At 69.7% G+C, this 23,507-nt stretch overlaps 2 protein-coding genes across 4 annotated transcripts; one reads left to right on the top strand and one right to left on the bottom strand.

Moving 5' to 3' along the window:
- Positions 1–8,595: 8,595 nt before the first annotated feature.
- SLC52A3 (solute carrier family 52 member 3) lies at positions 8,596–11,037 on the bottom strand. 2 transcript variants are annotated; one of them, XM_090064907.1, is made up of 5 exons: positions 10,902–11,037; positions 9,625–10,633; positions 9,238–9,361; positions 9,082–9,126; positions 8,596–8,959 (listed from the first exon to the last, which is right to left on the bottom strand). In XM_090064907.1, the coding sequence occupies exons 2-5, from the start codon at positions 10,617–10,619 to the stop codon at positions 8,606–8,608; spliced, it is 1,518 nt and encodes a 505-aa protein (XP_089921033.1). In that variant the 5' UTR covers positions 10,620–10,633; positions 10,902–11,037; the 3' UTR covers positions 8,596–8,605. The 2 variants fall into 2 exon arrangements, with proteins under 2 accessions (XP_089921033.1, XP_089921034.1); XM_090064908.1 differs by having other exon boundaries at positions 8,775–9,126.
- An 8,207-nt stretch (positions 11,038–19,244) lies between these two features.
- Positions 19,245–23,203, top strand: FAM110A (family with sequence similarity 110 member A). 2 transcript variants are annotated; one of them, XR_016438355.1, is made up of 2 exons: positions 19,245–19,413; positions 20,851–20,991. XR_016438355.1 is itself a non-coding variant. In XM_090020629.1 (2 exons), exon 2 carries the CDS (start codon positions 21,016–21,018, stop codon positions 22,048–22,050), a length of 1,035 nt encoding a protein of 344 aa, XP_089876755.1. In that variant the 5' UTR covers positions 19,253–19,382; positions 20,851–21,015; the 3' UTR covers positions 22,051–23,203. The 2 variants fall into 2 exon arrangements, 1 of the variants encoding a protein (XP_089876755.1); XM_090020629.1 differs by having other exon boundaries at positions 19,253–19,382; positions 20,851–23,203.
- The last annotated feature ends 304 nt before the right edge of the window (positions 23,204–23,507 follow it).

Genomic DNA, 23,507 nt, shown 5'->3' with positions numbered 1-23,507 from the left:
GCCCCCGCGGCGGCGCGGCGCTGCCAGCGAGCCGGCTGCGCGGGCGGGGCGGGGCCGGGGGCGGGGCCGGGCCGGGCCGGGGCGGGGCGCTGCCCATCTGCTGCGCCCGCGCCCGCGCCCGGCAGGGGGCAGGAGAGGCGCCCGACTTTGCGCAGCCCCCGCCAGGGCGCACGCGCGGGCAGCGGGGGGGCCATCGACTCCCGCCCGGGGGGGTCACCACCACGTCCCCCAGCCAAGGCCGTGTCTCGGACCCCCCCGGGGAGCGACCTCTCCGGGGAGCCTGGTCCGGCGCCGGGCCCGAGCGGCCCCGTGGCTCTGCCCCGGCCCGCGGGCGGGCAGACAATAGACGCACGTGCGCGAGGAAGAGGAGCGGGGAAGGCCGAGGAGGAGGGGGCCGCGGGGGAGCCTGCCGGGACGGGCTCCCTGGCCCTGCCTGTCTCCGCTTCCTTTGTCTTGGTGCCGCTCGCGTGTTTTAAGACCCTGATAATAACGCAGTCTGGAGCCCTTTGCTGTGGGGGAGGGGGAGGGCCTTTGCTTTCCCAGTCCAACAAAGGTGGGCACTGAACAGTGGCCCTGGGGGCTGGGAGACGAGGGGGGCTGGTGTGCGCTGCACTGATCCCCTGAGCGGCCACTGCCCGCGCTTCGCTCCAGGACGGGGCTTTGTCCGGCCACACGCCGGAGATGCGCCAAGGCACCCGTGTTATCCACGGGGAGGGGCTGGGGGCGTCCACCCCCCTCCCGGCGTGCTCCAGGCAGTCCCCACGGGTGGAGGAAGGGGCACGAAGTGGGGCTGCACGTCAGCAGCCGCAGCCAGCTTGACCCTCCCCTGCTGACCGCAGGGCTGTGGCACCGAGCTGTCCTCCCAGCACCGGGGCCTCGGCCAGCTCGCCCGCCTGCCCCCTCCGCCTCGAAGCCTTTCATAGCATCCAAAATTCCCCCTCGCCTTCCAAGAGCGGCTCAGCCTGGCCCCGGCGCATTGCTCACGCTCCCAGCCCGCTGGCGGGGGACTGGTGCCTTGCCAGGTGCCGAGGACATTGTCAGCACTTCACTCCTAACAGCACGTGACGTATGGCCACAGCGGCAGGGTGGCTCCGTCCGTGGGACGGGGACCGGGGCCCCCACGGCGCTCGCAGACGCAGAGCGCTCAGCTGCACTGGACCAGGCTCCGTCCGAGACCCGGGGAGACAAAGCCTTGGCTGGATGATGCAGTTGGGGCTGGTCCTGCTTGGAGCGGGCTTGGACTAGATGTGACCTCCTGAGCTCCCTTCCAGCCCTCGTGTTCTCTGATTTCCTGCCCTTGAACAATGAGGCCAGCTCAGGGGTCGGTCCTAGTCCTCTCCCAGCAGCTTTGGGGGAGTCCTGCCGCGTTAGGTGCTGTACATGCACGCGTGCAAGAGCCCCTTCCCCTGGGCATCCGCCAGGAGCAGAGCCCAGCACCCTGCCCCGGCCCCACTGTCCCCCAAGCGCCCTCCTGCTCCCTGGAGCTGTGCTGCAAGCAAGAGGCCTGTGCAGGGTCAGGGCCCAACCTGCATCAGCCACAGGCCCTTTGCCCTTGAGCCGGGTCCTAGAAGGGCCGAGAAAGGCCCTGTGCATTTTCCAGTTGCTGTCCCTGTGCCCCAGGAGCAGAGCTGCGGGGGCCTGGCCGTGTCCTGGGGGCCCGTCAGCCAGAGCCCTCTCCGACCCCTGCCGGTTCGGGGCTCCGCTCTTCCCTCTCCTTTCCGTGCAGCTCCCCTTCGAAACCCGCACTCCGGCCAAGCTATGACATCATGCCCCATCTGTCTCCCCAGCCAGGAGCAGTGATGTCACAAGTTCAAGGTCACCCCCCCCCCAGTGCCAGCCGGGGTCCCATCCGGCCCAGGCCCCTTTCAAGCCGGGAGCGGTGCCTTGAATGGAAACGCCACGGGTCGGGCTTTGGCCTTCCCCCGCACGCATGGACGGAGCCCCGCCGGCGAAGCGCTGCTCCCCTTATCTGTGTGCCTGCATGTGATTTCCTTCCTTGAAGGCAGGTTGGCAGAACAGGCGATTACTCACGCCCTAGTTGTGCTGGGCCTGCCTGACCGCTGTCCTGTGATTTCTCTCCCTCCAGCCTGCCGTGTAGTAAGTGAGGCAGTTAAGTGTAAAAGACAAAGAGGAGGGGGCTGGGATGGGGGAGAATAGGAACTCGGCTCTTTTCAGAGGCAGGGGAGTGAGATAATGTATGTTAATAACCTGCAATCAGCCCTGCTGAGCGCTCTAATACTGCTGACTGCCAGCGCCTCCGACACCTCCCCCTCCCTGCCACAGAGACCCCCTCCCCCAAAAGGGGGGGAGCGCAAGCAGAAGAAAGCCGACCCTTTCTTCTAAAATACGACTGGGTGATCTTTAAATTCGTGGCTTTCTGGGCAGCTGTATGGAAATAATTTCCCTCTCGCTCCGGCTGCATCTGATTGTTTCCTGTGCCTCTTTCCAGGGTGGGGAGTGGGAGCCGCGGCGGAGGGCGCGGGGAATCCTGCCAGGCGCTGGGTGCCGCAGCCGCCCCGGGCGCAGGGGACCCGCAGGCAGTAGGTGCGATGGGGGGTGGAGAGAGAGGCTATTTCACCAGGAAAGGGCGTGCAGGAGCGGCAGCACCCACGTGCACGCACACTAGGGACTGGGTGTGTCCAGCTGGGAAGAAACCGGGTGGCCAGGGCAGGGCAGGGGTCGGGGCAGCGGGGCAAGCCTGCCGGCCAGGTCCACCTGCCTCAGGAGGTCCAGTTCCCAGGCAAGTCTCCCTTCCTCCTTGCCCTGCGTCTCCAGCCAGCTTGGGCGACCCCCTGGCCTTTGCAGCTCAGTGCGCCAGGAGGCTTTGAGCGGGGTCCCGTTGTGCTAGGTTGGGCCTTGCCAGCTCCATCCTCCCAGCCCAGGAGCAGAGGGGCAGGCATGAGCCGGCGCAGACCCCAGCTAGCTCTGGCACGGACTCGCTGCCCTCTGGCACTGCAGCGGCAAGGCTGGGATTGCTCCCGAGCCGGCATCCAGCCTTGCTGTCCCCATTCCCAGCATCCGGAGCCACCGGGGAGTTTGCTGCTTGGCTCCTGTCCAAGCCACGTGGGCCGCTCTTGACCCCGGGGAGCTGAGCAGGCCAGGCTCAGTGGCGGTGGATTTGCCATTGCTCCTCCTCTGCCCCGTCTCTGGCCCCTCTGCTCTGCGCCCACCCTGGGCCGCATTTGGAAAGGTGCTGAGCCCAGCCGGGAAGGTTTTGCTCGAATGAGACCCTGTGGCAGAAGGAGGTTGGGGTTGTGTCCCCCCGCCCCGCAAGCCTCGCTGCTGCAGCTGGCAGCACCAGCTGAAGTGGGCCCGTGTCTTGGCCTCACCAGAGCACCATGCTCACGCCTGCCCCGTGCCCCTGGGGGGTTGCACAAGTGGTGCCATGGGCACGGGCACGCGCAGACACGCTCTTGGGCCATTGGAGGCTGGCGTGGGCCTGGCGGATGAAGAGGCGGCCCTCGTGTTCACAGGAGCTGTGGGGGGTGGTTGGGCGCGGGCAGCGCGTGGCAGCCTGCGGGGAGGCCCCGGGCAGAGCGTTGCAAGCCGCCCGTGCCTTGATGGGCAGGGCGGGTTCCCCGTTCCCGGCTGCCAGCGCTGCAGCCCCATCTGACAGGGCCAGGGGCTTGCCGGCGTTTGCGGTGGGTGCTTCCCGTGTCGGAGGAGAGGGGCTGGGGCCGAGAAGCACTCTCTGCCGTGTTCCCCAGCCTGTGCGACTCCAACCTGTGCGCGGCCTACGGGGCGTGAGGAACAAAGCCCCCGACAGCCTGAGTTATGGCTGCAGGAGGCCCTGATTCACCCCCGACAGCTCGCTTGTCAGCCCCCGCCCCGCGCTCTACAGGGGGGCTTGCCGAGGGCAGCAGTGGCCCGGCAGGGCTTGGAGCAGCAGGCGTGAGGCTGGGAGGAAGAGGTGCGATGCAGAGAGCCGTTGCCAGCCTGCCAATGCCAACCTGCCTTTGTGGATGAGACCCCGAGCTGTGGCCTGATGCCGTGGCCTGGACGTCACCCCCGTGGTGGGAAGTGCAGCTCACCTGGGCCTTCTGCTCCCGGAGGCCTGGGGGCTTGTCCGATGGGAGGTGATTTATGCCCGTGGGCCTGTCTCTGCTCCCCTGCCCGCCCGGGTGATGGATGGCCCCGGCACCGCCTGCCCTTTCTTTGCCTACAGGCGTGAAATGGAGGCCCCTGCGAACACAGCACCTGTCGGCACATGGTCCCCAGGGATGCCCGCCAGCACCATGCACAGACAGGCAGGATGCATCCAGGCAGGGGACGCGGGCCGGCTGCAGGGAGGGCCAGGCTCAGGGATACGGGGCATCGATGGGACAGAGTCCAGGAGAGGAAACCCAGGGGCTTTGCACTGTGGCCTCCTCGGGAGGTGCCCGACAGCCCTGCACCCCCCAGCCCCCTTTGCAGGTCCTGAGGCTGGAGCGCAGGGGGGAGGCCGACGTGATGGAGGAACATCAGCAGAGCTGGCGTGGCGGGGCCGCAGCGGGTCGGGGGGAGCTGTGGGGGGGAGCTTGCACAGGATGTGTCCATAGCACGCCAGGCCTCCGGGTCCCGCAGAGGGGCCGAACCCGCCCTGCAGCTGGGCAGCGCTTAGCGCCTCCATCTGGGGCTGCCGGTCCCTCCCTGGGATGCACCTGGCCCAGTCCTGGCTGTCACCACACGCTCAGGCTGCTCCTGGCTTGATTTAAGAGCTGCCCCTGTGCCGCCTGCACTGCGCTTCCGCGCTGAGTCCCACCAGCTGGAGCTGGCACTGGCGCTGGCGCTGGCACTGGGCTGTGTGACGAGGAAGCCCCTTCTCCTGCATGAAAGGCTGGGAGAGGGCCCCAGCAATGCAGGGGCAGCCGTCCTGCTCTGCACGGGGCAGCTGGCGGGAGGTGGCCACCCCAGGAGCCCTGGCCTGGCACATTGCACGGTGCACAGTGTCCCATTTACACTGGGGAGGATGGGGCCAGCAGGATGGGCCCAGCACCAGCTGCCTCCATGTGCGCGGCCTGGGGGGACGGGCCCTGGAGCGCAGGCCAGGCTGGAGGCCAGCCCTGGAGCTCGATGCCCTGGCAGTGCCCCCTGGGCAGGGGGTCCCCGGGGCAGCCCCTGCATCAGGGAGAGGGTGCCATGGCTTCAGCCCATGCTGCAGTTCAGTCTCATCTCTAACTGGCCCTCAATCCTGGGACTGCCTGTGGCGGGGAGAGGGCTGCCTGTACCCTGCGCTGCTCGGAGCCGGGCTCCACACACAGCCAGGGAAGCACGGGGATGCGCAGGAGCAGAGCCCCAGTTGTCTGGTTTAGTCGCTCCAAGGTGGCCAGAGCTCCAGCCACCAGGCCTGACCTTGGCCTTTCCCCGGCCAAGCGTGGACGTGGCCCCACTGCCTCCATCTCCCATGAGGACAACTCTTGCTGCGCGCCAGGCTCCCGCCACCTCCGCAGACCGAGCTGGAGCTCTCTCAGGCCTAGAGGAAGCCACGCTTTTGTCGGCCCCTTTGAGAGCCGCCAGCCGAGGATGCAATGAACTCGTGCGCACTTCATTATCCCTCTCCCCCGCCGCCAGGCCCACACGCCTGCTCCTCGGGCAATTCATCTTCGCAGCCCCCAGCCTCCTGGCTATTGTGTGCCTGAGGCTGGGGAAGGGGGGGGGGTGCACAGGCGCTGGGGTCTGCTCCGTGCGATAAGGAGCAGCACAAAGTCCCTGGGCCGCAGCGCGCCCGCCTTCCCCTTTGTGCGGCGCTGGGAGAGGCCCGGCCCCTCCCCCGTCTCCTGGTCCATCTGTCTGCACAGGACGGTCCCTTGGAGCATGGGGGTGATGCGGGGGAACATGCCAGGGAGCAACTGTGTGGGCTGATTGCATGAAGGCCCTGGCTCAGGGGGTCCTGATCCCCTCCAAGCTGTGCCGGGCTGAATCCTTCCAGCTCTGGGGTCCAGAGCACCCTGTAGCCCCAGCCCCTCCCTGCCTGGGATCAATGGAGAGCTCAGGGTCCTGTGACGTGGGTGGGTGGCCTGGGCTGGCACCCCTTGCATTGTCTGGCATCCATCCTGCTACCCCTATACCACGCCGGTACCCTGCCAGCAATGCAGACGTTGCCGCGCAGGCTGAGGCATTGCCAGCATGAGATGCTGGGCACTGGGGCAGGGGGCACTGGATAGGAGGGGTGGGGTGTTGCAGCAGACATCGCTGCACATCTCTGCACACTAGTGCATGCATGTGCACGTGCCGGAGCATGCCAGGCGATTCTTACATCTTGCCCCCTGCCCAAGGCAGGCAGCTCCCCCTGCTCCAGCTGCGACGGGGGGACGGAGCCAGCGGAGGGGAGCGCTGGCCCCGCGGACAAGTGTGATTCGGAGCTGCCAACTTGGCCTGCCCTCGACACAGGCTGACTGACCGTGCAGCCTGGGGAGGTCACTCAGGCCCATGTGCACACACACGCATGTGCATATACTGTGCCTGAGGGCAGATGACAGTGGTTACGCAGTGGGCCTGGGCGGGGGCCAGCCTGGAGAAGCTCCAGGGCAGAGGAGCTGGGCTGGGTGGAAGGTCCAGCAGCCGAGCAGCAAAGCCCCTCAGAGAAGGGCATCACTGAGAGCTGGCCAGGAAATGCAATGCGCCTCATGCCCCCGCAGACCGAGCCAGCGCACCTGGCCCCCCATCCCTGCAATCGTGAGCCCCTCCCCTGTGCTCACTTAGCCCCATGGCTCTGCCCATTGCAAGGCCCAGCTCCAGCGAGGCCGTGGCACGAGTCAAGGAGGCATCCTCTGAGTGGTACCCAGGGCCCAGCAATGCCCAGACTGCCCCTCCTTGCCCAGCGGCCCGTGGCAGGGGGATGTGGTCGCTTGCACCCCCAGCCCCAGCTGCCCTACCTGGGGGTGGCTACCGGCCCCCCTCATGCGGCTGGCAGGGGCTGGGGCTGCGTGACGCGGAGCAGGGCGGCCTGGGGAGATCCCATGGCAGGTCAGGGAGCAGGAGGGCAGCTCTGGACCTGGGCTCTGCCCCACACCGGGAGCTCAGGAGGGAGCCGGGGCTGCCTGCCATTAGCCATTCTCTCGGCATCCTCCCCGCGGGCAGCACGGGAACAGTTGGAGCCCCTCAAAGTCGCCCGGATCTGCGTCTTTAAGGTGAAGCAGCCGGCTGTCTGGCAGCCCCCGGCCGCTCATCTCCCCGAGGTGAAACAGATTGCGAGACAAAGAGCCGGGGACAAAGACAGGGCTGCCGTGCCCCCAGGAAGGGTGGGGGTGTGCATGTGTGCACACGTGCGTGAGTTTGGGGGAGCCCCCTGAGGGGCAGCAGCCAAGCAGGGGGGCGTCCAGCACCTTCACCCCACTGCATGCGCCAGGTCGTTGCCCCGAGGCTGCTGGGTGAGCTGGGTCTGGCTGCGACTTTGGGGCCCCGGCTTGCTCTGTGAGGCTCAGATGTGTCCCCCTGCCCCAAGTGCTGCTCCCCCAGCCCCCCCTCTGACCCCAGAGCAACCTCTGGGTGCGTCTCTTTGCCTCTGAGCTGCCAAGTGCCCTGTGGATGGGGAGAGGCACGAGGCCAGCCCCATCCTCCTCCTCTCTCCCCTGCTCCCCACCAGGCTGTGGGGTCCCCTGCTCCTGGTGGTGCCCTCCCTCCCTGGAGCAAGGCCTCCCTGGGTGCTCGGTGCTGCCCAGGAACAGTTGGGCTGCCAGGTGGCCTGGGGCTGGCACCGTTCCCGTGCGGGACCCCCGCCTGTCACGCCGCAGGGCGACAGCCATGCCTGGCACCTCACTTGGCAAAGGGGCTCTGGCTCCGGGCAAGATTTCCAGGGCCCCTATGCCAGGAGGGTGCCCATGAGCAAGGTGGGGGCTCCAGTCACCGCCTCCCCACCCCCACGTCCCTGGTTTTTGCAAGGGAGGGGACCCACAGCTTGCCAACCTGAGGGCCCGCGTGTGCATGTGTGCAGATGCATGTCCTGCACGCACAGGCCCCCGGGCAGAGGGGGTGCTGGGGGAGGCATTGGACCAGCTCAGCATCTCCCAGCTGCCCCCATCCCTCGCCGCCTCCTGGGCTGCTGGGCACCGTGGCAGGCAAGTCAAGGCACAGGCCTGCGTCCACACTTGGCTGCGCCGTGGACCCAGGCCCCTTCCAGGCTGTGCTGGGGGTGGGGGCCGGTGCCCCCCGCAAGCAGCAGCCTGCCGCCCGCCCTGCTGTTCGCACGGTAACTGGGTCATCCCAGGCCCGGCCAGGGTTTCTGCTGGCCTCGGCCTGTGATTGACGGCATGGGAAATGCAGCTGACACCCCACTCCCTGATGGTGATTAACGCCCGGCCTGGGAGCGGGCAGCCTGATTGCCTGGGGGGTTGCATGAGCAACAACTGCACACAGGACAAGGTTGCCCTTCCAGGCCTGGCTCCCAGAAGGGTTAGCGGGTGCATCCACCACTGGGGCGAGGGGGCATCTTGTGTCCTTCCGTGCAGGAAGAGGGGGAAGGAACCGCGTGCCCCGTCCCCCCCGGGCAGGGGGCAGCAGGGGTCAAGCCCGGTGCACGGGGCAGGGACAGGGCTCAGACATGCCATGAGCTCGGGGCTGGGCCCAGCTCTTTAATGAGAGGCCGCCGCAGGCGGAGACCCCCAAGTGCATGAACGCCCCAAGGGACTTAGGCCCTTCTTCGCTCCCTCCCGGCCTCAGCTAGGAGCCGCCGGGGCCTTCTCGCCGAGCCTGTGGCTCCATCTGGTGCAGCCGGGTGGCAGTGCACGAGGGGACCAGGGGTCCGGCGGCTCTTCCCTGCCCCGCACCGGCTGTGCAGCCCCGGGGAGGGCTCCCTTCGCTCCGGGGAAGCAGCCGCACCACCCCGGGCTCGGGGGGAGCCGGCGCTCGAGGGGTGCTCCGGGCTGGGGGGGGTGTCCCTTGGCATCTTCTTTGCCCTGTGCCACGGACCGCCGGTCAAGGAGATGGGGGCCCTGCTCAGGCTGGGCACTGCAGGCTGCAGTAGTCGGCGGAGCGGAAGAAGCTGTAGACGTTCACGAGGGGGAACATGAGAACCGCCCCGAGGAGGGACCCCAGCTGCTCTGTTGCCCCGTACCACACCAGGGCAGCGTGGCTGCGGCCCCGCAGGATCACCCCGGTCATCACCTTCACGTAGGACAGGGTGCCTGTGAAAAGCACCCAGCACGCGACCTGCGGGCACAGAAGGGGCACCCCTGTGGCTCTGGATAGGAGACTGGGGGGCACGCGCGAGGCACCCGGGGGGGAGGCGGCGGGGAACGAGATGCTGCCACAACTACTCACGATGAGGGCAGCTCCCCAGGCCGAGCGCTGCAGGAGGGGGCAGGGGCTCATGACCGCCATGGCCATGTTGTAGGCTCCGAATCCCGTCCCAGCGACCGAGAGGGCCCCGAGCAGGGCAAGAGACCTGTGGGAGACACGCCAAGGGTGACTCCGGCTGCGTCTGGGCCCGACGACCCCCCACGGGGGGAGATGCTGGCCCGCCTGTCCCAGGGCAAGCAAGCAGGTTTGCATTAAGCCCTCCAACGGCGTAAATCCCACCGCCAGCCTGCCGCAGCTCTGCTCGCCGCGTGTGGAGCTAGGAACCCAGGAGCCCCCCAGCACTGGGCAGGGGACGGCCGTGCCTGCTGCGTCGCCCCAGCACCGGGGCAGCGGGGCCCGGGGTCGTACCTGCCGGGCAGGAACATGGCGACGGTGCAGGCCAGGGGGTTGGCCACGGCGCTGAGCGTGGCCGAGAGGTGGTAGGCCGCGTTGCCGTAGGGCAGGCAGGAGTAGGCCTGCACGGACGGCAGGATCCCGTTGGTCAGCGCGTTCACCCAGGCCACGAGCGCGTAGATGCCGGCGAGCCGGGCCGGGGAATAGGCGGCCGTGCCCGCGGCGGCCTCGCCGGGCGCTTTGCCAGCGCTGCCTGGCTTGTCCTGCCCGCCGAGCCCGTCGCCGTCCCCCGGGGAGCCGCGGAAGGAGCAGAGGGTGACGTCGCTGGGGAACGGGCTCTGCCGGGGCACGGCCCGCACTGCCGGCAGCCGCGTGAGGAAGAAGAAGGACGCCAGGCAGGCCAGCATCATGGCGGTCATCAGGAGGAAGAAGACCAGCGGGGAGAAGCGGGCGGGGGAATAGCGGGTCTCCAGGAGGACCTGGGTCCCGTTGGCCTCCCGGGTGACGTTGGCACAGTGGGTGACACCGGCGCCCTGGGCCAAGGCGATGAGGGCGGGGAGGAGCCCGCTGAGCCCCTCGCCCACGAAGAAGGTGGTCACGTAGCGGGGCTGCAGCCGGCCCAGGAAGGGCAGGAAGGTGACGGAGGAGGTGCAGTCCACCAGCGCCAGGAAGAAGGTGAGGACGAGGAAGGCCGTGCTGTGGGGGGCTCCGGCTACGTGCGTGGTGTAGCCCCACAGGAAGGCCAGCAGCAGGCAGGCCAGCGCGCCCGTGGCCACCACGGCGTAGATCACGGGCACCTCGCGCAGCGCGCTGGGCCAGAGCCGGTGCAGCAGGGTGACGGCCAGGGGCCCCACATTGGCCAGCTGGATGACCACGGTGATGTAGGAGGGCAGGTACCAGTGCTCGGGCAGCTCGGGCACCAGCAGCGGCAGCTCCACCCACAGCCCGTTGACCGCGACCCAGGAGCCGGTGCCAAAGACGCAGGCCAAGAGGTGGGTGAGCAGCGCCATGGCTCGTCCCGCTCCTGCGGAGAGGGGGCACGGGGTGAGCCCAACCCCCACCCAAAGCACTGGGGCGAAAGAGCCAAGAAAGCCCGAGTGTTTGTTGCACCCTGAACCCCCGTGAGCCACGAGGGCATCCCCCCGGGGGCATCAGAGGGGAGAAGGCACCATGCAAAAGCCTAGCCCTTGTCCCGGGTGGGGCTGGGTCTCGGCCCCTTGCAGGGGGGCACTGGGCTGACCCAGCCTGGCGCTGCCCGTGTCCCTGCCCCCCAGGCAAGGGGGAGCCCTTACCTCAATGCTCCCCAGAGCTCAGGCGAGCCACGCTCTCCGCCAGCCCGGCCGTGCCCGGGGTTTACGGCAACCCGGAACCGGAGCCCAGGAGCGTGAACGTGCCCGCCAGGCTGTCCCAGCAGCTTCACCTTGAAACCAGAGACCTGCGTAATCCAGAAGGGCTGAGTCAGCTTCCCCCTTCCTGCCCCGGCTTCTCCTCCCCGCCCCACGCGCGGAGCCGGGCCCGCTGCCACGCAGACCCCACGGCTGCCACGCTCAGCGCCGGGGCCGCGCAGCCATGCCCGGGCGCAGCCTGGGTGCTCTGGAGGGAGCAGGGCAACGCGGAGGGCTGGCACTCGTGTCGGGACACATTGCCCGGTCCCATTGTGAGCAGGAGAGGCGCGGCTGCCCCCCACGGTGCTGGCGTGGCCGCGGGAGGCCTCCTGGGGCGCACGTGCGTGGCGCTGCACGGCGCGGGGGCCGGGTGGGAAGGCCGCCAGCCTCCCCCTTCGGGCTGAGCCTCGTGCCTCGGAGAGCCGTTGTGCAGCTGGCTCGGGCAGGAGGAAGTGGCGGCACGCCACAGGGCTGGGGCCGGAGCTGGGCCCCTCTGGAGAGCACTTCACATTCCTCCTGCCTGTGCTCAGCAGGTTTCTTCACCCAGGAAACTCCCAGCCCCTCGGGGACCCGGGAACCTTCTCCCCCTTGCACAGGAGGGGAAACCGAGGCACAGCGCTGTCACGTTGGGGTGCACGGGAGGGCAGGGGCCCCACATTATTGCGCTGGCATGTGACTGCGGGTAGTTCAGAGCCCGGCGACACAGGCACATCGGTGCTTGCACACGGGATCCTCGGGCCAGGGTGCACGTTGGTGATCCGCGGGCTGCCGGGCAGTCACTCGCCTGCCTGGTTTGAACCCCAGGGAGCCCGCAGGCTCCAGGGCCCTTACAGCTCCTGCCCGGTGCGAGCCGCCCGCCTCTCGCCGTGGATGCACGCCTCAGTGGCCCCTGAGGCGGGACCCCAGGACTCACCCCACGAAGCCGCAGGCCTGGCACAGCTCCCGCGCCAGCGGCGCTCAGCGGAGAGCGCTCCGGCTCCCCGCACCCGGGCACCGCAGGCAGATGCGCCGGCAGTGGGGGCGAGCCGGCCCTTCCCGAGATCCGCCCGGAGCGGACGAGCAGGTTCAGGCGGCTTCTCCTTCTGTGCCCCATTGGCACACATGTGGGCAGCCTCCTTCATTTGATCCCATCTGCCTGCCTTTCCCCGGCCGTTTTGACGCTTTTAAGCAACGGCCGGGCCCTAATCCTGCAGGTCCGCTGGATGCTACTCCTCCAGGCCATACAGAAGGCTTCCTGTCCCCACCGCCTCTGCTGCCACGTGGCTTTTGGCCTCCGTCTTACCAATGCCCAGCTGCCACCAGGTCCTTCGCGCCAGGAAGGTTTGAATCCCCCTCCTCCATGGGTGGATGGAGAGTTTTGCAAAGGGGGGTGCACACGGCGTGGTGCCTCCTCCCATATAACCCAACACATTTTTCTCCAGCTAAAAAGAAACTGGAAGCTTTGCTCGTGTGCTCGGGGCCTAGGGCCGGGTTATTCAGTTGAAGATGGAAGCAAAAACGAAGACAGGTTCGTTGCAATGAGTTCAAAAAAAAAATGCTCCAGGGCTGTGAAGCAGGAGCTTCACGACCAGGAGCAGCTCAAGGCAGCTGGCGTGACCGGTGGGGCATCAAGGCCACTAAAAAGGAGAGAGGGTCATTAACCCCTGTGGGATGAAGCGTTTAGGAGGGGTCTGGCAGATGATAACGAGCTATGAATTCAATCGCTGTCCCTGCTGCCTGGCTACAAATGCTGCTGCTGGGGCCACGCGGTTGCTTTTAAGGAACCAGGAGATCAAAGGGGCAACCTCTGGGGTTAACAACAGCCGGGCCGGGCAGGTCCCTCTTTGGGAACGCTCCCCTGGAGCCCGGATGAGGGTGGGGCGGCAGGGACGAGCTCTCCACGCGCCCACCCGGAGCCCTGGGCTTCTCCGAAGGGCCGGGCTCCGTGCAGTGCTGCGGCAAAACGTGTGTTGCTCCCGGTGGCAGTTTGGCCCCTGGCACAGGGTTACACCAGGGCTGGCCTCTGCCCGTCCTGCTGGGCGAAGGTCTCACTTCGCCAGGGAAGTAGCTCACCCGGTGCAGGTGCCCTCACTGCTCCTGTGGGGCCCCCCAGTGCAGGGGAGGCCCCCCCCCCTTGGCCTCGCTCTCCACCGCGCGAGCTGCTTCCTGCGCTGCCCCGAGCTCCGCCGCCGGCTTCTGGGTCCTGTCCGGGGCGGGCAATTTCCCGCCTCCCACCCCTGGAGTGATGAGGAGTCCTGCGGGGGGCAGGGGTGGCGCCCCCGGCCAAGCTCCCGAGCCCACCCGAGGCCGCGCGCCGAGGCGCGGCAGGGGTTGCCGGAGGGCGGCGGAGCTGTTGCGAAAGGGAGCGGAGCCGGACAAACCGGCTCCTGGCTGCGATAAGATAAGAGGCCTCCCTGGTCGATGCACCGGGGAAGCTCCGGCGCTGGACTCCTGCGGGACAGGACGCGGGGCTTGGCGCAGCCGGGCGGGCTGGAGGGGGCTCCCTCAGCGTCTCCACCCACCCCCAGACCTGCTCGTCTTTCCTCTGGCCCTGCCAGCCCCGGCGGCACGTCTGCTGTCGCCCCCTCGGGAGGACGCAGGCAGCCCGCGGGTGGGGGGCACGCAGGGGCCGGGGAAGCGTTTCCCCGTGGTGAGCACCAGGTGTCACCCGTGGAGCAGCTTCTGCGGCTGCTGCGCGGGTCCAAAGGCGCTTGGCCAGAGCCCCCGGCACCCACCGCCGTCTCCGTCTCCAGATGTGTGCCCTGGCAGGCGCCCGGGGCGAGAGGAGGGGCTTGCTCCCGCACTGCGTGGCTAGAGCTGCCCTCACAGCTGGGGGCTCCCGGGGCTCGCGCCCCGCTGGGGCTGGGGGCGCTCCGCACCCTGGCTGCACAAAGCAGCCGCCTCCAAGGCCATTTCCAAGTCTAATGGGCTGGGGGCGCACAAAGGAGCATAATCGGCGTGGCCGGGCAGCCCCACGGCTGCGCGCCACGTGCCACCCGGCGGGCCTGGCGAGCAGCGCGAAGTGTGCGCCCCTCCTCCGCCCGGCCGGCCGAGCCCCTGCCCTCGCCGGACCCGCGACAGATGCGAGCGGCGGCCCCCGACGCGGGCGGCAACATTTGGCAGCCGAGCGGTGCCGGCGGCCTGCCCCTCCGCCGGGTCCGGGCCGGGGGGAGCAGCCCCAGCCCCGCGCCCGGGTCAGCGGTGGGGGCAGCTTCCCATTCCCGGGCTCGGCTTCTGAGCGAGCTCCTGCCCATCGCCGGAGGCGTCTCCGCCGCGTGCAGGGTTAGGACCGGGACCGCATCCCGTGCCGGCCACACAGCCTCAGGGTCCCCGTTTCCAAAGCCGGCGGTTGTGGTGCGCGTGGTGCTCAGGCCCCCCAGCTTGACCAAGCGGGCCCCGCTGCTGGTTCGTGACCCTGTTTAGCCCCGGGCCCGGAGCCAGGCGCAGACGGGGCTTGGCGGGGGGAGCCCTGCCGCCCGGGCCCGTGGGGCCGGGAAGCGGGCGGTGCGGGTCGCCTGCAGCTCGCACACATTTGCATGCGATCTCCATGTGAATGGAGCAGGTCAAGTTGAAAGTTGAGAGGCTTGTGCCTGGGGGCCCGGGCGGGGAGGGCTGGGGCGTGACGAAAGGAGCCGGTCCCCAGGGGCCCCGCCGCCAGCCGCCGGCGCAGCCATCTGGGGAGAGGGCGCCCGCCGGGCCCCCGCGCCCGCTTTCGCCGTCTCAGTCATCAAGTGGGAACAAAGGGGCGTCGGGCCGGCCGCGGGGAAGTGCGCGCCCGGTAAATCTCCATCTGTCAGCCGGTCAGCTCACTGCAAAGCCCAGACCTTGAGCCCTGACCCCGCAAGCGTGCCTCCTGTCTGCGGGGCCCCGGCCGCGGCTGCCTCGCCGGGACCCTGCGGCAGGTTGCCCCTGCTCGGGGGCGAGCTGGAGAGAGGGGAGCGGGGGCAGGAGTCCCCCATGCACCACCGTGGAGGAGGCAGCAGAGATGGGGGCGCACACGGCTGCGACGTCCTGGACGCAGCAACACATCGGTGCCAGGGACGCAGCGGGAGGGGTCCTCGGGCTCCGGGGCAGCTGGCAGGAGCCGCATCAGAGCACCAACGTCCCTGGAGATGCTCAGGCCCCGGCTCTGCTTGTGCCCCGGGCAGCCGGGCCCCAGAGCCTGGAGAAGGGCTGACAACCCCTCCTTTTCTCACAGGCCCCACGAGCCAGGCATCCCCTGGACCCACTCCCACGGCACAGCCACGCCAGCTCCTTCCCTCTGCCCGCCCCGCAGGAAGGTGACGTGCAGCCCCGTGCCAGCCGGGCATCCGCGTGCCCTGCGTTGGATGCTCGCTCCCTGGGACGCTCTGGGCCTCACCACGCAGCGTGCGGCAGAGGGTTCATGGCGACCAGGGCGGAGAGGCCTGCGGGGGGGTTAATGCCCCTGCTGCGGCTGCAGTGAGGCGGGGCCCAGGGAGATGCATGGTGGGGATGCAGGGCACTGCTGGCAGGGATGCCCCAGCTCCTGCTGCCACGGCATGGACGTAGCCCACCGGGCAGCAGCTTGGGGGCCACGGCAGCGCGGGGGCTGGAGACTTGGTCTGGGTTCAGACCAGGGGGCGGACGTCCTGGCCCTGAATTCACGGGGCTGCGACCTCTGGACGATGTTGCTCTGGCTCTGCCCAGCCCTGGCCGTGGAGTCGGCCTCGAGCACGCACTAGCAAGGGGTGGAGCCGCAGGTCAGGGACGTCCTCACGAGTCTCTTCTTTGGGGGCGAAGCCGTCCCTCGCAGCCTCGGTGCCGCCGGCGCTCGGCCCCCTGATCCCTCGGCAGGACGTGGCCAGGGAGCCGGCGGGCATCCCCTGCTCCCAGGCTCTCGCCTCTCGGCTCCGGGAGCCCGGGCCTCGCAGCGCCGCGTGCTAGACGGGGCCGACCGCCCTCGCAGCCCCTGCTCTGCACGGGCAGAGCCTGCTGAGCGGCGGCATCGGGTGACGAGCCTTGGCAGCGAGTCTCCCTCGGCTGTTACAGGGAGGGGCAGGTCACGGTCTCGCTGCAGGGCTCCAACGGCTGCCTTCAGCTCCAGGAAGCGCTCGGCCGCCCGGCGCGGCCCCGGGAGCGGGCCCCGGGCTGCTCGCAGAAGGGGGTTGGGATGCCAGGCGCGGCGCCCGCCGGTCCACTGGAAGGGGGAAATGACCCATCCCAGCTGCCCAGGGGGCGGCCATCCACGTTTGCTCTGGAGACAGAGATGATTGCCGTCCTTTCGTGCATATCCTGGGCTGGGCCAGGACCACGGGTGCCTGGGAGAGGCCTCGCGCTCCTGCTGGGTGGGGGCTTCGGCTCACCTCCCCGTCATCCCCGGGACGCGCCCCAGAAGGGCGAGGCCTCTGCAGCTCTCCCCGTCACCGCGGGGGAGCTTCCCCAGCAGGGCAAGGCCTGTGCGTGAAGCTCTCCCAGATGGCCTGAAACGCCCTGGGGAGAAGGTGCTGACGCTTGCTGCGGAGCAAGTCGGGGCAGCTCCCGCAGGAAGCCGCTGCCAGACAGCCCGGAGCCCGTCGCGAGCGGTGCCCCACTAGGCCAGCCGCGGCCCCCGTGCCGCCCTGCCGCTGCCCCTGCCCCTGCCCCTGCCCTGCCCGCCCCGCTGCTCCGCGGAGCCAGGCTTGCATCTGCGCTGCCCGCCCGGCACGACGGCAAAGGTCCGGCTTTCGCTCCCCCGCCTTTCCCTTCATCAGCTCCCCGTCCCGCTCGGCAGAGACGCCGCTCTCGGGGGTGTTTCCAGCCCGCTGCTTTGCTTTGTCCGGTGCAAAGCCGGAGCAGCTGCGCGTGGCCAGGGGGCTCCTGGCGGTGCGGGGAGGGGGCTCGTGCAGCAACCGCAGCCCCACGCCCGGGCTGACAGCCGGTGGGCGGCCACGATCCCCTGCTCTGTGCTGCCCAGCTTGGCCCTGCTCTCTTTAGCGCACCGTAGTGGGGTGCAGAAGGCAGGACCCCCCCCCGCTTTAGCCGGATCCAGCCCTATAACTCACCAGCCCTGATCCAGCAACAGTGAAGACGCCCTTTCTCCTCCCGGCTCGGTGCGGATGACACCCGTGATGCCACCCCGGGCTCTGGGCTGGGCAGGGATGCCCCCCACCCCCTGCGGCCCCGTGTCAGACCCCAGCTCCAGTCCCAACTGCCCAGGGCCTCGGGCATGGCCAGGACCGGCAGCAGCCGCTCTTCCTGGGCCAGGAACCGGCAGCGCACGGGAAGGCGCCTCCGGCCCAGGCGCTCCCCAGCCCCGACAGCCCCCGGCCCCTCGAGAGGCTGCTGGGGAAAGGCAGGGGCAGGGGTTGCAGTAATAAGGGGGCTCATGGAGGACCCCCGGGGTAGCGGTGCTCCCCCACTTGACGGCTGGGTGCAGGCAGGGTGCATGCAGGGGGGGAGTGGGGCCAGGCTCCGGGGAAATCCCCCCGCCGCCTCCATTCACAAAGTCCCGCGCGGGAAGGAGGCGCGAGGGCGTCGCTGCCTGCACCCCCCGCCGCGGCTGCCGGGGAGCCTGGGCCCCGACCCCAGCCCCGGGGGCTGGTCACCGGCAGGCGCCCTGTCCCAGGATGGGCGTCCCCCCGGCACCCGCAGCGCGCAGCTTCCGCGTGGCGGGGGGGACCGAGGGGGCAGGTCTGCATGTGGGGCCAGGCCCCTGAACCGGGTGGTTTCCTTTCCTGGTGTGCTTGGTCCTGCCTGGTTATGGGGGGCTACGCTGGAGTGGGGGGGGGCAGGCTGGGAAGTGCCCTGGAGTGGGGCTGGGCACCTTCTTGCAGAGGCACGGTTCCTCCTTGACGAGTCAAAACAGGGTCAGCTTTGCAAGCAGCAGCTAAAGGAGCAGCCCCGAACCGGGAGGAATCCCCCCCGGCCTTTCGGCTGCTCTCTGAAGCAGGGAAAGGGCTGGGCTTGGCAGCCGCCGGCTCGGCTCCCCGTGGGCAGCTCAAGCCACACGCCAGCAGCAGCAAGCGGTCCAGGCGATGAGCATTGGCCAGCGCCGCTGCAAGGCCTTCCCCTCACCCCGGCAGAAGCAGGGCAGGCAATGCGGAGGCTCCACGGAGGAGCGTCTGCCTCGCGGTGCCCGGGCAGTCAGCTCCCGGTGTGCAGCCTTGCCCGAAACTGCAGCAAGCCCAGCTGCCGCGTCGGGTCGGAAGGGTAAAGGAGTTGGAAGGAGCCAGCGTACGGTTTCCCCGAGCTGAGCAGCACCTTGGGAGCCCAGCTGGGGGTTGCGCCTCATCCCCAACAACCCCCCCTCCCCCCCCGGTGCTCGGTTGCATTCGTGCAGCCGCGCGGTGCTGGGGCCCAGAGCAGCATACGGCCGGGAAGCGTGTTGCTGACCAAGAGCACAAAGTCTTGGTCTTCGTCACGCTCGGGGGGGCAGCGCTAGAGGCCCAGAGAGAGCCGCGGTGGGGGAGGCGAGCGTCTCCGCACCCCCGTGTCGGGCTCTGCCACACCGGATCCATCGAGCTGGATTAGCTGTACCTGAAGGGCATCCCGGTTGTGCAGGAGCCGGGAGATTCCCGGTGCTGAGTCAGCAGGGAAGTCACGCCGCTGCCTGGGGCAGCCGACAAGCCCCCGGACCTCAGCACAAAGCGGGCCAAGGAGGGGCTGCGTCATAAAGATAACTCCTGTGGGTGCGTGGTTATTGCAGGGCGTGCTCGACCCCCCCGCAGCTCTTGCTTCATAACCTTGGCAGGCCCTTGCTGGGCTTTGAAGTGGCAGCCGGGTCGGTGACTGCGCCGCGGCTGAGCCGATCGTTTCAGTGGAGACGGTGAGCGGGGGGGGTCACAAGTCTGTGAAAAGACCTGAGGGGTGCCCCCCCCCCGCATGCTCTCAGCCGTGCCCCAGGGCTGGGTGAGGAATAGCTGCTTGCCCCGGGTGCCTGTGCGGGGTGGCGGTGGGTGCGTGAGGGCAGCCTCGTACTTGCTGGTCTCCCAGACCGCGTCGGCAGTGCCCGGGAGCCCGGGCAGGGCAGGGCAGGTTGTGTCCCGTAGAAGCGGGGGCGCGGGCGCCGGGGGCCGGACTGCCTCTCCCCGCACGCCCGTGCGCCCAGCGACGGGGCCAGGGCCAGGGCAGTGCTGCGTGCTCGGAGCCCGCTTCTGCACGACGGTGCGCTCCCTCCGGCCACCCCGCCGCCTGCCCTGGATGTCCGTGCGGGGCCCGGCCAGCGGCACGCCGGCCCCGGGGCGAAGGGGACGGGCCAGCCGGGGCCAGGCTGGCGGGCCGGCCCCAGCTGGGCGCCAGCCCACCGCTCTGCCTCGCTCCCGCCTCCGGCCCTGCCCCGCCTGGCCGGGAAGGTGTTCCCGGTTCGAGCCGAGACAGGAAGTGGCGCAGGCAGGTGGGCCAGCCCTTCGCGGCCGCGGGGAAGCGGGGAGCTCCCGGGAGCAGCTGCTGGAGCGCGGCGGAGGCCGCGGGGTGAGCGACCTGCCATCGTCCCCGGCCTAGGGTCCGTGCCAGACGGCGGAGGGGCTCGGGGGCAAACGTCTGGGCGAGGGCAGCAGGGCACGGGGGACCCCGTGCTCTGCGGCGAGGGACGGTGCGGGGCAGCTGGCGCGGGAACGGGCAGCAGGGACGGTCCAGGACGAAGCAGCCTGCTGAGTGCGCGGGCACCCTGCTCCCCAAGCGCCGGGGCCTGCGGGAAGGAGGGAGGCTGCCTGTGGGTGGCGGAGCGACCTGGGAGGACCGGGAGACCAGGGCCGGCTTGCACTGGCTGAGCGCGGCTGTGGGCCCCGGGCCCCCGACAGGCCGAGCCCCGCGGGGTCTGCCTCCAGCGCTCTCCCGGGGCGAGCGGGCACCGCGGGAGCCGGGCTGCGTCCCGCGTGGGCGCTCCTCCGGGTGCCAGCTCCGCACGCTGCTCCGGCTCGTGCCGGCGGATGGCGGCTGTCCCTGGCACCTTGAAGCTCACCTTCCCGCCCACGGGGCGAGCTCTCCCCGGGCAGCAGGTCCAACTGGTTGGGAGGCGTCTACCAGGCGTGCGGGAAGGGGCGGCAGGGCGTGTGCCTGGGTGCAGCCCCGGCCCTGGGCGGGCAGGTTGGGGCAAACCTCCCAGCTGCCAGGGGCTGTTAGCAGCGTGCCACGTCTTCTGGAGAGCCCCGTCGTGCCCCCAGCGGGTGCCGGTAGCCACGGCTGCGGGCACTTCCGCTTCAAGAGGGGGCACGGCCTCCCCCAGGTCACTCGGTGATGTGCGGGGGGCGTCTGGAGCTTCGCGCACCCCCCGGGGATCCTCCAGCCCTGGCACGCGGGATGGGAGCAGGGGGGCTAAAGGGCTTGGAGGGAAGCTACCGGCCCCCGGATAAGGGTGCACGTCTCAGGCGGGCTCTGAGCTCCGCGGGCGGTCCAAGGGGGTCCCAGCAGCTGGTTCGAAGCCCCCCTCTCCCGAGGATGAAGGAGGGGAGGGCGGGCTGGGCCCCTCTTGGCCGGTGCTGCCGGCTCTGCATGCCTGGGGGTGGGCGGCACCTGCGGGGCAGGGCGCGGGGGTCCCGGGGGGAATGGGGCAGGTGACGGGGAGGGGGCGGTTGGCGGAGGGCCACGGAGAAAGGGCGGATAATGAGCCGGCGTGGAGAGAGGGAGGGAGCCCGGCAGCGGACTGGAGCTGTGCTCCTTTCTCTCCCTGGCCTATTCTCATGCAAAGAGCCTCTCCAGCCCTGCCCATTGGCCCAGAGCTGGGTTTGAAGGGTCTCGCCAGCCTCCATTGGCTGCGGGGAGAGCCCTGGCCGGAGGGGGGGGGGGGCCGGCGCCTTGAAATAGGATGCAGCCCTTCGCGGCGCAGACAGCGGCCGCAGGGACGCGGAGCCGGCCGCCCCTGCCTTTGTCTGGCCCGGCTCCCAGGCGGCCGCCCTCGCCCGGCCTGCCTGCGCTCACCTCTCTCCTCTCCTCTTTGCAGCCGCGCGGACCCCGGACGTGCCGCCCCCCGTCGCTGTCCCCGCTGGAGGGGCGGAGGGGGCTGGCGGCGCGGCCGGGGGCACGCGGCCCCGGGCGGAGGCCGGCGCGGGGCGGTGAGTGGCGAGCGGCGGGGCGGCCCGCGGAGGCCCTGCAGGCCGGCCACGCGATGAAGGGGGTGTCGAGCACGGCGCCCTTCACCTCGGCCATGCCCTTCCGCATCCTCAACAAGGGCCCCGAGTACTTTCGGCGGCAGGCGGAGACCGGCGCCCGCAAGCCCAGCGCGGTGGAGCGGCTGGAGGCCGACAAGGCCAAGTACGTCAAGAGCCAGCAGGTCGCCAGCACCAAGCAGGAGCCGGTGAAGCCGCTGGTGCTCAAGCAGCCGCTCTTCGCGCCCAGCGTGCGGAAGGCCGTGCTCACCCCGAGCCGCCGGACCCCACCAGGGGGGCGCCGGGTGGAGGCCTGCGGGCCCAAGCCCTCCCTGAACCTGGAGATCCTCAACAACCTCATCAACCTCTGCGACAGCCCCTTGCCCTTCCCCAAGCCCGAGAGCCCCCTGGGCATGGAGCGCAAGTGGAAGGCGGAGACGCCCGAGCCCCCGGGCACGCCGCGCGGGAAGGCACCCACGGAGGGCACGAGCAAGCTGTCGGAGAGCTCCGGCGCCTCCAAGCCCTCCAGCACGGTGGCCGTGCGCCGTGTGGACGTCCGGCCTTGCGGGGCCCTGCGAGCCCGGGGGGCTCCGGCCATCCCAGTGACCCCGGCGCCCGCGTCGCCCGCCAAGGCCCGGGTCCCTTCTGCCAGCCCGCTGGGCTTGCCGAGCCCCCAGGACGGGCGGGCAGACGGCGCCCGGCGGCAAACGCTGCTGCACCGCTCCAAGTCGGACCTGAGCGACCGGTACTCGCGGGCCACGGCCGACCTGGAGCGCTTCTTCAACTACTGCGGGCTGGACCCCGAGGACGTGCGGGACATGGGGGTGGAGCACTTCGCCCGCGCCAGCTCCGACATCGTGTCCGTCAAGTTCCACAGCGTCAGCACGGCCAGCTCGGAGGGCGCCCGCTCGCAGCGCAGCGCCGCCACGCTGGAGGAGAAGCCGCCCGAGCGCATCCCCTACGGCATCTCCGTCGTCGAGCGCAACGCCCGCGTCATCAAGTGGCTGTACGGGCTGCGGCAGGCCCGGGAGCCCCAGAAGGTCTCCAACGTATAGCAGCTCCCCGGGCCGGGGGCGTCTGGTCTCCTGCGCGGGTCCGGCAGGGCTCCCCTGGAAACAAGCGGGGGGCTCTGAATTGCAGCTCCTCGCCTCCTGCCCGGATCGCAGAGCCCTGGACTCCAGCACTGGACGCAGCCGCCCCGAGAGGAGCTGGCCTTTTTAAAAGCACAAGCTAAAAATAGAGAGCCGGGGCTGTCGTCCCCGCGAGCCGGGCGGAGGGCCGAGGAGCAGCCGCACCTGCTGAGCGCGATCCAGGCTCCGGCGCCCGCCCGCACGGCCCCGGACCCCCGGGGGCCAGGCCGCGGAGCAGACTCTGCAAACGTGGCACGAGGCTGATCTCAGGCAGAAAAGTCCGAGACTGGCCCAGGGGATCCGAGCTAGGACCGTCCTGGCTGGGACCCGGCTTCCCCGTGGGGTTGGTGGGAAGGGGGCAAGTGGTCTGGCTGTCGGGGCACCAGGGGAGAGCCGCTCGCTCTCCACGCCTGCGTCCCGAGCCTCCGGGGCATGCCAGCCCGGCGAGCCCTTCTGCTGCAGCCTGAGGCCCTGACTGAGCTGGCTCAACTGCTGAGGGAAAATCCACCCTGGGTGCACAGGGGTTCAACAGGCTCGGTCCCCCCCAGCACGTGGGGATGGGAAGGAGCTCAGGCAGGGGTACCTGGAGGAGCAGCACCGTGCCAAGCTCAGGTGTGTTGCAAAGGATGGCAGGGGAGCGATGCGCCGACCTGTCCCGCTGCTGGGCTCACGCAGGTGTGCTGCACTGGGACCCACCCGGCTGCTGCGCTCTCCACCCCGTGCTGCCCTGGCTGCCTGCCCCCTCCACAACGCTCCCAGCTGGGCGCATGGGAGCCCGGGGCAGGGGAAGGGATACGGAGCAGCAAGTCACCCGGGGCTGGGGGCATCCTGGCTTAGCCCTGCTGCAAACCATGGGTGCTTTGCGCGCTGCGGGGGAGATCCAGGCTGGGAGGGAAGTGGAGGCTGCGAGGCGGGGGCAGCCTCCCTGTGGGGCGCCTGGTGCTCGTGCCATGTGCTGCAGCACACCTGCAGCTCTCTTTCGAGGCCAGAAAGGCTTGGAAAAGCCGGCTTGTTATTTATACTGTTTTTACTGTCCTGTACAAACAACCCCCTCTCCCCCATTTTGATTAAAGTCCTCTTCTTTGGAGACTCCAGTTTGCTTTGTTGGAACTTGGTCAGGGAGCAGCTGGAGCCCGGGCCCTGGCAGGTGGGGACCTGCTGCATGGGGCCGGCCCTGGGGAGCTGCAAGGCTGCACCCAGAGGACGTGCAGCCAGGGTGCCCGCTCTGTGCCAGGCATGGGTGCCAGGCCGGGGTAAGGCTTGGTGCTTGCACGCTGCGTTGTGAACATGACCGATTACCAGCAGGGAAAGTCAGGGCCGTGCAGGGAGGGCTGGGTGGGGGTTGCCTGGGGGGCATGCGTGCAGATGGCACGGTGATAGCT

This window comes from Crocodylus siamensis, chromosome 10, assembly GCF_052110815.1.
Source record: "Crocodylus siamensis isolate JL-2025a chromosome 10, ASM5211081v1, whole genome shotgun sequence".
Taxonomy (NCBI): domain Eukaryota; kingdom Metazoa; phylum Chordata; order Crocodylia; family Crocodylidae; genus Crocodylus; species Crocodylus siamensis.
This window is presented reverse-complemented; position numbering and strand designations above follow the sequence as displayed.

Bases quoted from the DNA above. Each gene is read 5' to 3' on its own strand.
- SLC52A3 (XM_090064907.1), bottom strand. From the start codon at position 10,619: ATGGCGCTGCTCACCCACCTCTTGGCCTGCGTCTTTGGCACCGGCTCC. The intron at 9,127-9,237 runs GTGAGTAGTTGT...CTGTGCCCGCAG, and splicing joins CCTGGGGAGCTGCCCTCATC to GTCGCGTGCTGGGTGCTTTT. The intron at 8,960-9,081 runs GTGATGACCGGG...GAACGTCTACAG, and splicing joins GCACCCTGTCCTACGTGAAG to CTTCTTCCGCTCCGCCGACT.
- FAM110A (XM_090020629.1), top strand. From the start codon at position 21,016: ATGAAGGGGGTGTCGAGCACGGCGCCCTTCACCTCGGCCATGCCCTTC.